The 13,687-nt window shown below is 50.2% G+C and overlaps 1 protein-coding gene across 2 annotated transcripts in view; it reads left to right on the top strand.

Annotated features, from left to right (window-relative positions):
• Nucleotides 1-10,383, top strand: part of CD34 (CD34 molecule) — a 23,967-nt gene extending 13,584 nt beyond the window's left edge. The window contains exons 5-8 of one of the 2 annotated variants that reach the window (XM_044267495.1): nt 7,250-7,400; nt 7,642-7,694; nt 8,006-8,170; nt 8,878-10,383. In XM_044267495.1, the coding sequence (XP_044123430.1) occupies nt 7,250-7,400; nt 7,642-7,694; nt 8,006-8,170; nt 8,878-9,063 (555 nt within the window). In that variant the 3' untranslated portion in view covers nt 9,064-10,383. The other variant, XM_044267496.1, reaches the window with a different exon arrangement.
• The last annotated feature ends 3,304 nt before the right edge of the window (nt 10,384-13,687 follow it).

A 13,687-nucleotide genomic window follows, 5' to 3' on the forward strand; every position in this document is an offset into this window, starting at 1 on the left:
AAATTATCATCCTTTTACATTATGGTACTTTAAATATCCATCTAGGAAGGTCGTTGCTCACTACACTGTAAATAAAAATGTATTTTTTGTCTATTCTTTTAGAAAAACTTCAGAAACATCTTGTCAAAATTAAAAAAATTTGTTTTTTCATTGGAGCCACTATAAATCCCTCTATATTTTTCTGGTCTACTCTTGTACTGTTCAGCATATTGACTTTTTAGTTTTTAAAAACTAAAAGCTATGTTTTTTCCCTGTAGGTTTTATGAACTTTTTAAAGTTATCTATAATATAGAGTCCCCATTAACTATTCTAATTGATCACTGGTGGTATATTAGAAAGTTGAGTTCTGAAATTTATCTTGGGTTTAGCCTTTTTCTTTAACTTACTTGTTACTTACAAGAGCTTTCTAGTTGATTCATTTTGTTTGTAAGGCCAGCTGTCATGTTACCTACCACTGCCACTGTACATTGTTAACTACCTCTTAGTAGTTACACTTTGTTTCAGTTTCAGGTCTATTGCATTGGTAAGACTATACAGTACGGCATTAACTTTTAATGGTGATAGCAGACGTCCTTGCTTTGTTTCAGTAATCTTTCCTGACAGTTACAATTTCCTCAACGAAGAATAGAATGACAGGACTCTTCCTATTAACTTGTAGGAAAAAACATTTCCTTACTGGTTGGGAATCCATTTAAGGGAGCCATGTATGTGGTGTGTGATTGCATAGATTGGAAAGGACCTGGGTGGACTATAGTCTGTAGAAAACATTTGCTTAGTTATTTTGTCCATTCTGACTACCCCTGTTTTACCTGTGATTAATCGGTTAGGTCATTCTGACTCACAGATCTTTTAAAATTATACCTAAGGTCTTTATTTAGCCTAGGACTTTTGAAAAAACAATGGCATTGCAAAGACACAAGTTCACACAATAGACTAACAAATGCAATTTGCAAAATAGTGAACTTAAACATGAATGTACAATGTACAGGTAATACTCTGTTTCTGATACTGATTTTCAACTCTACTTATTTTTTAAAAATTGCCAAACCCTTTGGTAATTATAGCTTTAAAAAAGTGAGGGGTGTGTGTGTGTGTGTGTGTGTGTGTCCTGGCTAAGCACTTATTTTCCTATGCCAGAATGCTGCTTCTTTGTCCCACCGATTTAGAACTAATTGCTGAGCATTCTAAGCATCTGTCCATTGCTCTTTTTTTTTTTTTTAAGATTTATTTATTTATTTATTTATTTGACAGACAGAGATCACAAGCAGGCAGAGAGAGAGGAGAGAGCAGGCTCCCTGCTGAGCAGAGAGCCTGTTTCAGAGCTGGATCCCAGGACACTGGGATCATGACCTGAGCCGAAGGCAGAGGCTTTAACCCACTGAGCCACCCAGGCGCCCCTGTCCATTGATCTTTGAGGTTCACATTTAACTAGGGTCATCATTCAAGACGAGTGCCGGAAACTTACTGCTACTCCAGAACCAACCCCTCTTACTGTGCTGTGGTTGCTTTCTCTCTGTATTCTTTACTGTCTCCTCTATTCAGGCCAGAGCTGAGGTCTGTGCTCCCTTCTGAGATCTGGGGAGGCTCTGTGTAGGGATGAGGAAAGGCAGCAAGCCCTCTGGCATCCTGAGGAAGGCTTCTGCGCCACTCATGATGAATGAGCTCTACGGTAGCACCCGATCCTGCCACCGGTTCCCTGGTCCCTTTGCCACTGCTGGTCCCCCTTTCTTCCTGAGGGCTCCTCTGCCCAGCCCCTAAGCAGCAGTACCTCCTAAGCTCCCCAAGGTAACTTTTCCCCAGTCAGCAATCCTTGCTCAGAATCTTGGGCCAAAGTTCCCGACTGTGTTTCAGATTCCTTTTCCTTGAGTCCCAGTGCGCACTTGTCTATGATCAGTCTGTTCCGGGGGCTGTGAGCGGCATGGTGCCTGCTCCTTTTCCTTGGGTTGCGTTTGTTCTCTTAGCATCAGAGGGCCTCAAGGCACTGGTTCTAACCGTGGGAAACTCAAGTCCTAGTCACAGCCTAATGAGAAGCATGAAGGACTTGAATTCCTGTAGCATCGTGTCCTTGAGTACTTGGGTCATGTTGGCTGCTCCGGCATCAGGGGTAGTGTTACCCATGACAGAGCTACGGATGCCTGTTCTCAGCCCTCCAGACGCTCGCTCTGCACTGGGCCGCACGGAGGATCCGACCTGACAGTGCTCACTGTGTGTATCAGACAGGCCTATCTTCTGTCTGTGTGTCTGCAGACAATAATTTCTCAGCCACTCTCCTTTTGCTCCCCAGCCTCACCTTTAGACAGAAATCACCTCTACCAGCTGGGGGAGGGAAGGCAACCCCATGATCTTCTCAAGCACCTGCTACCCCGTCTTCAGGTCCTCATTAGCAGTCCCTGTCACTCCGAGTCTGACTTTCATTCTCTCTGCCATGGCGCCAGGGCAATTTAGTTTTTGTGGTTATGGTTTCCCAAATACTTACCAAAATGTGAGATGACTTTGTTCTCTTAGACTCTACCCGTTTATCCAGGGGGGAATCCACCAAGAAAATTTTTAGTGCTGGCAAAGTACACATAACATAAAACATACCACCTTACCCATTTGTAAGTCCACATACCGTCCAGTGGTATTAGGTGGTCTTAAGAACATCCACATTGTTGTGCTATCTCCAGAACTCTTCATCATCCAGAGCTGAAACTCTACACACATGAAACCATTTCCCATCCCCCCACCTCCTAGGTCCTGGCCACCATCATTCTACTTTCCGTCTCTATGAATTTGATGACTCTGGGTACCTCACGAGAGGGGAGTCATACAGCTTTTATATTTCTGTGACTGGCCTTTCTCACTTAGCATCATGTCCTCAAGTGTCAGAATTTCTTCCCTTTCAAGGCTGAAGAATATTCCATTGTTCGTATAGGCCACATTTTGTGGATCTTTGCATCTACCAAAGAATTCTGAGATTGCTTCCACCTTTTACCACGGTAAATAACGCTGTTGTGGACGTGGGTGTACAAATATCTCTTTAACACTCTGATTTCGTTTCTTTTGGTTCGATGCTCGGAGGTAGAATTGCTGCATTATATGGTAAATCTATTTTTAAGTCTTCTAAGACTCCCCATACTGTTTTCCATAGCAGCTGTGCTGTTTTGCATTCCCACCAACAGAGCACCAGAGTTCCAATATGTCCACATCCTCGCCAACGTTTATCATGTTTTTTACACAGTAACCATCCCAATGAGCAGGAGGTGGTATCTCCTTGGAATTTTGATGGGCATTTCCTGATGATTGGTGATGCTGAACATCTTTTCATGTGCTTACTGGCCATTTGCATATCCTCTTCGGCGAAATCTCTATTCAAGCAATTTGCCCAGGAATTTGTTTTTGAGAACTACCTTTCTTTCTTCTAAGCCACATGTGTTTCTATGCCGAGGCTGTACCTACTCAGCCAGCTCACATCACCCTTATTCTGTCACATTGACTCCATCGAAGGCGGTTTGCTTCCAGCCTCCAGATCATCTCCCCCAGCCCACGCCTTCCTTGCCCTCTGCCCAAACACTAAAGGTCAGTTTCCATGCAGAAAAAAATAACTTACACAGATGGAGTACAGATGAAGACAGTGTGTGTGTGGGTCTCTCTGTCTCTTTTTTTTTAAAGAATTTTATAAAGTTTTTTTTTTTTTAAATTTATTTATTTGACAGAGAATGAGAGAGCACAAGCAAGCAGAGTAGCAGAGGGAGAAAGAGATGCAGGCTTCCACTGAGCAGGGAGCCTGATGTGGGGCTCAATCTCAGGACTTTGGGATCATGACCCTAGCCAAAGGCAGTTGCTTAACCAACTGAGCCACCCAGGCGCCCCGACAGTGTGTCTCTTGCAGAGAGCCTGAGATCTAGAGACCGCCTCACTCCTTGCCCTTGGCCCGCTGCCCCCTTGTCGTGTGACTTGTAGCAGGCCCTTCACTCTAGTCGCCAAATGAAAGCAAGGTTTTGCCTCCAATGTCAAACTCACACCCTAATAAAGTGGGAGAGAGAGAGAGAGAGAGAGAGAGAGAGAGAATGAGAATTGATTCTAAAATCTCAGCACTGAAAAACCTTAAGGCTCGTTTAGAAAAATACCTGTCCCTCTCCTCCCCACTCCAGTTTAACATGTTAAAAGTCTTGGCAGAGTTTGAGGATGCTACCCAGGAAAGGTTAGATGGCTTTATTATTGTCCGTATTATTTTTGCAAAGTACCATGTGTGAGCAGATGTGGCTAAGGGCTCACAAATCTGATTCTCATGAGCAAAATGGCAAAGGCTGTGGCTTCCTCCTGCCCACTCTCCCATGATATCTGCCCACAGCCTCTCTGGGGGGAGGATGTTTATTTCAAGCTTCCGGAGAAGCATTGTGCTTTGTTCAGGATCCACCTGCTCCTCTCCGGCCCCGACACAATTCACTGATGCCGCTGGACTCCAAAGTGGGAGGCCGGCCGCTGTTATTCCCTTGAATTCAGTCCAAGAAACTAAGCAAAGGGTGGAGGGACCCTGTGTGGAGGCCAAACCAGTTGGGACCTTAAGTTGAACAACAATTCAGTGAGTTCTTTTGTTTGCTTGGTGCTATGCTTAGGGCAGCCTGGGTTCAAAATGATGGAATTATGTAACGTACACCCACTCCCCCAGCTAAGGAGCCTTACAGTCTAGCCAGAATGAAATAACTCTGACCGTAAGGCAGAATATAATCAAACCTCAAAGTGTGGATTCTGGGGGATAGGGTGTGTGTAGTGTTGCTGTTATTGAATAGTAATTGTACTATGCGGTTTGTCCAGTGTCCCCTTAAGTTCTCCACACTTTGTGCGCTGCTCTTCCTACAACATCTCCTTGGTCACAACTCAGTCTTCAGCTGAGGAAACTCATACTCAGACTAGTTGCATGACTTGCAAAGAACCTAGTCAACAGCAGAGGCAAGGTTGATGTCCAGTCTACGCAAGATAGGACCACTTCATGGAGGAGGTGGGAGTCTTGAAAGATGGAGAATCCGAAGGAGAAGGCGGTGTCCTTCCATCTTCTCATAGCAAGGTTGTGAAGGTCACAGGCTCTCACACACTTGGGTTTCCCTTGTGGTACCCCACCCCGCACCGCGCCATCCGAAGGCCTGTCCCTACCAGCTTCTCCCGTACAGTTTCCCCATTCTCCAAGGTTTACTTTGTCACATTTCTGCTAACCCCAGACCTGATGTGTGCTCACCCTCCTCTGAATGTCCAAGCACTTTAGCGGTCGCTTTGTTGTGGTGCCTACCATGAAACTAGCTCTGTCACCTCTTTGTGCCTCAGTTTCTTCATCTGTCAAACGGGGAGGATGATAACACCCATCGCAGAGGGTTATGTAAAGCACTCAGAGCAGCACCGGAGACGTAGTAAGCGTCATGTATGTTCACAGCCAGGCATGCAGACTGAGAGCCCTGACCCCGGGGCGTTTATAGCTGCCCTCCCCCTGCCACCCCACCACACACTGGATACATGTGCAGAGATTTTCGCACAGCGTCTTACAATCTGGGCTTCCCACGTGTCAGAAGAGGTGACTATGGTTGAGGTGCAGCTTCTTAAGATTCTGTGGTTTGAGGAAGTCTGTGCCATTTTGTGTGGCTTTGTCTAGATTGTGCAGGAGCCCTTGTCCCTCTGCCTCTCTCAGGCAGGAGATGTACCTCAACCGGAGACTCCAGAAGCCTGGAGTCACCCAGGGCAGGACTTCTGTCCTCCTCATCCAGAAGGCATGGTTGGGGGCGGGGGTGGTGCTCACAGGGGAGCAACGGAAGGCTCCCCAAAGAGAAAGGGGCCTAGAGAAGAAGGAGACCAACCGCCTCCAGACTGCCCACGGCAAATGCTCTTTGTAAGAACCAGATTTTTCCAGAAACAGGGCCTCTATCCAAGTACTTCCTGAAAGACCTTTGCCTCAGGGGTGAAACAGTAGTGGCCGGAGAACTCATTTTTCTGTGACCTTGGCTCTTGAGGGCCTCCTGAGGCTCCCTCTGGACTCCTGTCTCTCAGACCTGGAGGTGAGCTGGCGCCGCTCTTCGGGCCTCCTCCGAGCCCAGGGAGCTGCCCCTCGACTCCCTTAATCCCAGCTGAGGGAAGAAAGCGGGGGCCTCGATCCAGTCCCGACTTTGCCTTGTGCGGGAGCAAAGGAGCCTGGCTTTCCTGCCGCGGGCCGCCGCAGTAGGAAAATACCCAGGCCGCCTTCCAAGCCGGGCGGGCCCCAAGGCGCGGCGCGGCCCCACAAACAGGAAGCGCGCCCCCCGGCGGAGGCTCGGCGCGGACGCGCCTCACACGCGCCGGCTGCTTTCCCCGGACAGGAAAGCTGTCGGAGCTGCTCAGGCATTTCCTCCTCGCCATCTGCCGTCCGGACCGAGCAGAGAGTCTTGGTTTCGGTTCCTTTCCTGGGCGGGGCGGGGTGGGGGGCGCCCTGACCGAGGCTGCTGGAACACCCCCCCCACCCCACCCCCGGACGAGCGGGGGACAGGGAGTTGGAAGGGCACAGCCGGTGATTGCGATTCATCCCCGTCCGGGGCCTCGGCTGCCCAAGAACCATGAGGCTGTGTCTGCAGGCGGCTGGGTTCCGGGGTCTGAGAGTCAAACCCGCGACCCGGAGAAACCTGTGACCCTCAGGGAAAGCTGGGCTCCAGGCCGCTAATGAGGAAAAGGGGGTGTTGGGGAAAACTCCATTTCAGTCTGACTCAGGCTCTGGGCGAGCCCCCTGGGGGGAGGAGGGAAGGGCCCGCGGATGCCACGGACTCTCTAGCCAGACATTTGTACTCTGTTCCTCACTTCCCTGGGGTTTTCCTCCAACATTTGGGGCTGTTGTAACCTTGAAACAAAGGATTTTTCTCTTCGTCAGTTACACCCTGTTCCTATTTTCTGGTCTTGGCAATTTCTTCTGAATTTAATTGGAAATACTCTATGTGTGCAGGGACGGTCCTTAATAATGTTCCCTGAACTCGTCCCCGGCCCCCTTACAGTACCACCTACGACACTGAATCATAGATGTTTTGGTACTGCGAAATTCTGGAGCTTTTTATTTTTTTTCTGATTAGATTTTTCCATGTATACAGTTCACAGGATTTTTTTCCCCCTCTAGTTATAATTGTAGGGGGAAGAAAGGGGCCTTCCTATTTAGAGAGTAACAGTGTGCCTTGAATCAGGATTGTTGCCTGACACTCCGGATGCAGTTCGGGGTTCGTGGGTAACTTCGTCTTCTGCTCGCCATTTCTCTCTGTCTTCCCAGGAGGACTTTAAGAAGGACAATGAAGAGAAACTGACCCAAGTGCTATGTGAGAAGGAGCAGGCTGAGGCTGGGGCCGGGGTGTGCTCCCTGCTCCTGGCCCAGTCTGAGGTGAGCCCTCACTGCCTGCTGCTGGTCTTGGCCAACAGAACAGGTAAGAGGTGCCTCTGTCTTGGGGTCTGGGGGGAGGGGGGGAGTGGGGCTGAAGTTCGAGGTTCCTGAACAGAAATCTAGTATTTGAGCTTAAAGAGCACAGGTGCTAGGGAGAGGACCTAACTATGGGAGAGGCTCTCCTGAGATGGACCATCCTGGCCATCAGACTGTCATCTAGAACATCCCAGGAGGACACAGCCCTTCCAGCTTCTAGATTCAGCAGCCCCTGTTTCTATTTCTAGAACGTTCCAGTAAGTTCCAGCTTCTGCAGAAGCACCAGACTGACCTGGAAAAGGTAAGTTCTCTAAGATGATGGGAATTCTCAGAGGGAGAACTGGGTCAAGGGAATTCACTCAAATAGGGGAGAAAGCAATTCCCTTTTTTAGACCCGTCTCTCCTATCTCTCCTTCCCTGACAGTCTTTACCTTTCTGTGCCTGAACCAAAATTTTATGGTGCAGCTTGATCAAGAGATGTCAGTCTTAAATACTGTTTAGAAAAATCCCTGAGGTCAAAGTCTTGTGTTTCTCTACTCTTTGGTCTAGCGTGGACTCCAGAACTCACATCCCACACGGAACGGTCTGTCTTTTCTGTGTCTTGCCTTCCAGCTGGGGATCCGTGGCTTCACCGAACAAGATGTTGGGAGCCACCAAAGCTATTCCCGCAAGACCCTGATTGCACTGGTCACCTCAGGGATCCTGCTGGCTATCTTGGGAACCACTGGCTATTTCCTGATGAACCGCCGTAGCTGGAGCCCCACAGGAGAAAGGCTGGTCAGTTTGGGGGTCCAGGGTGAAGAAAATGAGCAAGATAGTGGCCGTCTGGGGCAGTCCACAAATGTCATGAAGTGGGGGGAGGAGAAATCCCAAAAAAGGTACTTCTGTGCCCTCACACATGGACGTGCATTCACGCACATTACCGTGTCCTTTGGATGAGGCTGAGTGATATGGAACAGATTAGGGAGGGGGCCCTGGGGGGGGGGGGTCAGCCCATCTGCTCACTGGGGCAGTGGAGGGCTCCTGTCAGCTGTTTCTGATTTTGCCTGGCATAGTTTAGCTGGGTATAGAACAGGCTGCTAAATCAGCCACACTTATTTGCATGCATATTAAGAGCCCATGGGTCCCATCCAGCTCACAAGAAGGGGACACAGAGTAGGAAAACCTTCTCGTGAAGTGTTCTGGATGAGGGAGACAAGGCTGGGGTTTGACTCTTGGCCTCAGCCTGCTCCCTACTCTGGGGAGGTTATCCCGTCCTGGGGACTGCCTGGTTGCTGGCGAGAGCTGGTGATTGAGTCGTGGTGGCACGGTGTGGTGCCTCTCCTCTGTCCTTTCTCCCCTAGGAGCTGGAACCCTGACTGCTCTTCAGGAAGGAAGGAGTCTGCACATGCAGCTGCAACCCCCCTCTGTCCCTCCCCCTACCTTCATCCCCACCTCACTCCCCTGCTTACCAGATAATGCTCCTTTATTTATACACTGTCTAGGGCGAAGACCCTTATTACACGGAGAACGGTGGAGGCCAGGGCTATAGCTCAGGCCCTGGGTCCTCCCCTGAGGCTCAGGGAAAGGCCAGTGTGAACCGAGGGGCTCAGGAGAACGGGACCGGCCAGGCCACATCCAGAAACGGCCATTCAGCAAGACAACACGTGGTGGCTGACACGGAATTGTGACTCGGCTGGGTGGGGCGAGGCTGAGCAGGGTCTGGGGAAGGAGCCCCTCCCTGCACCTGACAACAGGCTGCCTCGATGCTGGAGCTACCATCCCTTACATTCTACCCTTTCCTGCCGCACACACCCTCCGAGGCCGTTCCTGGGGCCCCCGCACTGTACCAGGCTGAGGGGTTCTTTCCCCCTGGGGGACCGGGAGGTGAACCCTGTCTTTTCCACATTCAGCTCGCTAAGCCGAGAATCTGGTCTACTTTGAGCAAAGGTGTGAGGGGGAAATGCCAAAGTGCAGAGAAGCTCCCAGGGTTGCAGGGAGGAGGGGACGATCTTGCCTTGTTCACACGTGAGCTTCCCTCCCCCTCCTCTCTGCCTTATTGAAAGAACCCCCAGGGGAAGCATAGGCTTTTCTGGGCTCCAGTTTCCTCCCAGGAGGCTTTGCCTTTTCCTGTTTCTTCCTCATGTCTGTCTTCTCCACTTTAGGAAAACCAGAGCAACCCAGTGTACCCAATCCTTTGTAATGATATAACCAGCAAGACTTGTTGTCTTAAACTGTCTCCCTTATGCCCACGCCAAGTCACTGTGGATTCAGGCACTGGCTTCCCTCCTGCTCTCCAGGCTCCCCTGAGCTCCACACCTTCTACTCCCACATCTACCTACAGAAGCTTGCACTGTTTTCCGGCTGAGCCTGGAAGGAGGTTCCAAGTTTTTAACAATTTCTTGTGTCTGTTTGGGGAGACAGAGTAGGGGTGCATGGACATGTGCATTCCTACCTTTGGGGACAAATGAGGGAGAGGGAATGGCTCAGTCCTTGTCTCTCGGGCTCACAGAGACTCATCTTGGGCCTCAGTTTCCCCCTGTGGGTCCAAGTGGACGGGAACATGGGACCAGATCTTTGAGCCAAGCCTCTTGACCTGTGCATGTCTGAGGAAGCCCCTTGCTTGGAGTCTGGGTCCTGGCCTTATCCTCTGATCTGGATGGCTTCCTCCTTCCTCCCCCTGACTCCTGGGCTGAGCTGTGGACTCAGTCTCCCAGCAGAATCCTTTCTGTCTCTGCTTCCCCCACCCCAGACCTTCACTGCTCTGCACCCCCATGTAGTCAGGTCCCCTTGGCAATTCCAGAGGACCTTCGTCACAAGCCGCCACCTCTGTAGGTGGCCTGGGTTTTTATTTGCATTTTTGATTTTTTTTCCAGAGGGGTGAGCAGGGATCCTGGTTTCAATGACGGTTGGAAATAGAACTTTCCAGAGATAGGAAGATTGGGTGGATTTTATTTCGGAATACAAAATGGTGTGTGTAAATACTGTAATTAAAGTGATACCGAGACACATCTGTTCTGTGTCGCTGTCCCAGCCAGCTGTGTCTGAATGCCACGGAGGTGTCTCGGTCAGACTAGGCTGGACTTGGCGATGATATGGAGCAAGGAGGGTGGGCAAGCTAGGAAAGAGGTGGGCCCATCTCAGGGGACACCGGCAAAAGCCAGCGTCCTGTTCTTTGACCAAGTCTCCCTCCACGCGGGGTGCTGGAGAAGGCTCACGGAAAGGCAAGATGTTTCTAGTCCTAGAAAGAAAGACCAGACCAGAGTGCTGCAGAGGCCCTCAGGATGGAGGGGGGTGTGCGGAGGCACAGGACCTGGGGCCTCCGTGAGCACGTCTCAGAGATGTGGCACACTTTGGTCCCTGTATGCAAATAATGCATGAGCAAGAGAAGGAGCCCCATGCCCGTGGATTATCCCACCCTCTCTACCCCGAGCTGGGAGCAGAGCAGGGGAAGCTGGTGTGGGCAGCTTCTGCTCTAGAGACCTGGGGGCCAACTCCAAGAGGCAGTGGCTTCTGCCTTCAGCACTAAGATACCAGCCTCACTGCAAACACATCTGCAAGGGCAGCCCCCAGAGGACCGCCGCCCCCATAGGAAGTGGGGGAGGGAGCCCTGCCAGACACTGCACAGTAGCTTCAGGAAACACTCCCAAGTGTGTCAACAGTGGCAGAGGCAGTTGGGGCCAAACAAAGGATCCTTCCATTCTTATCTGGCCAAAGCCAGACCTTTCCCTTTTGCGCTCCCCCACCCCAACTTCCCCCCAGATGTTCTCCAACCGCTCTCACCACAGGTTCCTCTGCAGGACTCAGGGGGCAGGGGCAGGGGTGAGGGGGCAAGGAATGAGATCTAGAACTTTCCTTAGAAGGTGAGGCTGACCCTGGGGGGTGGCAGGAAAGGGAGACAGTCATCTGGAAAGAGAAGCCATTTGACCTCCATCTAGTCCCGTCCTGCCATGAGAGTGACCCGATGGGGTCTGGCAGGTTGTGGAGGGCAGGGAGAAGAGGTGTACAGGGTACAAGCTCCTGGGAAAGGTGGGAGGAGGAGAAAAAGCACCTGCGTCGTTGAAACGTGTCCAGCTTCAGGCCCAGCAACCTGCTATCAATCATTTTTTTACCCCGAGTCTGCCCACCGATGTAGGCTTTGGGAAGTAGGGATGAAGTAGGGGTGTGTGTGTATGTGTGTGTGTGTGCGCGCGCGCGCGTGTGTGTAGAGGGTGCCGTGGCAGCTAGTTCTCCCAGGTGGCTGGACAGCTTGCTCTGAAGGACTCCTTGCTTGTTTAAAAATCAAACTTTTCCCCACCTTTGGCCTGAGCACCCTAGTGCAGCAATGGCTCCACCTGCTGGCCATGCTGGGCTCCTACCGCTCAACTCAGTTCCCTTGTTTACATGTGGGGGTTCTCTTTCCGGCTGCCCCACCCTTAAATAGTCCAGTAGGTCTCATACATGAGGCTCATACAACTATGAAAAGTCACCGCTGAAGAGGATTTTAGAGACACATGCAACTGAACTCCCTATGTCACATTAAAGAAAAACTAAGGCCCAGAGAAGAGACGTGGCTGGCTTGCCCAGATGCCCTGGAACTCCAGTGTCCTGTACCCGAAGCTCTTCCCTTCATCCTACTATCCCACGCTTCCACCAGGCTTCAGGGTTTCTCCAGTTGGATGTCATGAGGCTGGCGAGGGCAGGGTCAGAATAGGTTTGGGGCTTCACCTCTAGAGCCTTTTATCGACATGTGTTCCCATGCCTGGACAGACAAGCAGGTCCTGGGGTCTTGGGACAAAGCAGAGACTGAAGACCATGGGAAGCTGTGAGGCTCCGCTCGCACATCTGTGCCCATAGCCAGCCCAGGGAATGAAGGGGAGTGTCACATAGTCCGCCGTGGAAAGCATACCCAGAAGTGTCTTCTGCCCAAGTTGCATCTGAATGGATAAACACAATCGTCCTCTGAGTCTGGATACGTGGGACATCCCTATTCCATCCCCTCCAGGTAGATTAACCTCACACTTCCTCTTCACGTACATCCGGTAGCAGGTAAGCAATATTGGGCAACAGGATGCTGCTTCTCTTCCAAAAGCCCCCACCCAAGGAGTTCATGGCCAACCTTGATTCATTCCAAAAGTTTCACAAAACACACCCTGCTGGGGATCGGCCCTGTGCCAGGGGCTGGGGACAGAGCAGGAACAAATCCATGCAGAGCTTACGATTCTGGTGGAGAAGAAAGACAATAAGAAAACACATTTATCTAAGTAAATAAATAAAGACCTATGTTTTCAGGTTGTACGAAGAGCTATGAAAAATACAAAAGATTGAGAGGGATGATCGGTACTTAGCATATGGTGGTCACTCCCACGGAGATGAGAATTGAGAGCGTAGCTCACTATAATGAAACGAGAAAGAGATCATGCCATGCAGGGGAGATGGCAAATGCAAACCTCTGAAGGAGGGCAAGAAGGTGGCCAAGGCAACATCAGAGCCAGTGCAGGGGGCTCAGCGGGCCCAGTCCCAGTAGGCCTTTTAGGCCTTGGTAAGGAGTTTGGCTCTTAGCTAAAGATGTGGAACCACTGGAGGGTTTTGAGCAGAGACGTAATATGAGCTGACTTATGTTTTTAAAGGGTGAAACTGGCTGCTGAGTTGAGAATGGGGGTACAGAGGTGAGAGAGCGGAAAGGAGGGGGGCAGGTGGGCTGATCGTAGCCAGAGCAAGGGTCACAGTGGCAGCTGGGTGAGAACAGCGGAAATGGAGCAAAGAGGTCTTGAAGGTCCAGCTAACAGGGCTTGGTCTCTCTGTGCATTTCTTCAAATACCAGAATTTAAACAGTCTATTTTATTTAATATTCACAGAAACCAAATGAAGCAAGGACTCTTAATCTCAGAAAACAAAACTTGAGTTTTCAGAGTAACAGGGAGCTGTGCTCGAGGCTCAGGGAGCAGAAGCAAAGACAAGTAAGGTACAAGTTTATTGGAAACCACAGAGTTTTAAATCTCGAAGAGAATACGATCAGTACCTTTAGACAACGACGCAGTAAAGTGCAAGGCAGGAAGTGAGCAGTAACACACGGAGTGCCAGGCCCCAGAGACTAATTGTACTGAGTAGGAAAGAGAAAACCACTGAAAAGTCCCCATTTATTCTTCATTTATTTGTTTATTCAACAACACCCCCCCCTTTTTTGGAGTGTTCATTATAAGCCAGATACGATGCCACTCACTTGGGATAAGATACAGTCTCTTTTGTCAAGTTTTTAGACTGGTGAGCATGGGGGGAGGCAAATGACATAACAATTAGCATTGAATCTAAGTGATATGGTGAAGGATACTTTGA

The sequence above is a fragment of the Neovison vison genome, chromosome 10, assembly GCF_020171115.1.
Source record: "Neovison vison isolate M4711 chromosome 10, ASM_NN_V1, whole genome shotgun sequence".
NCBI lineage: Eukaryota > Metazoa > Chordata > Mammalia > Carnivora > Mustelidae > Neogale > Neogale vison.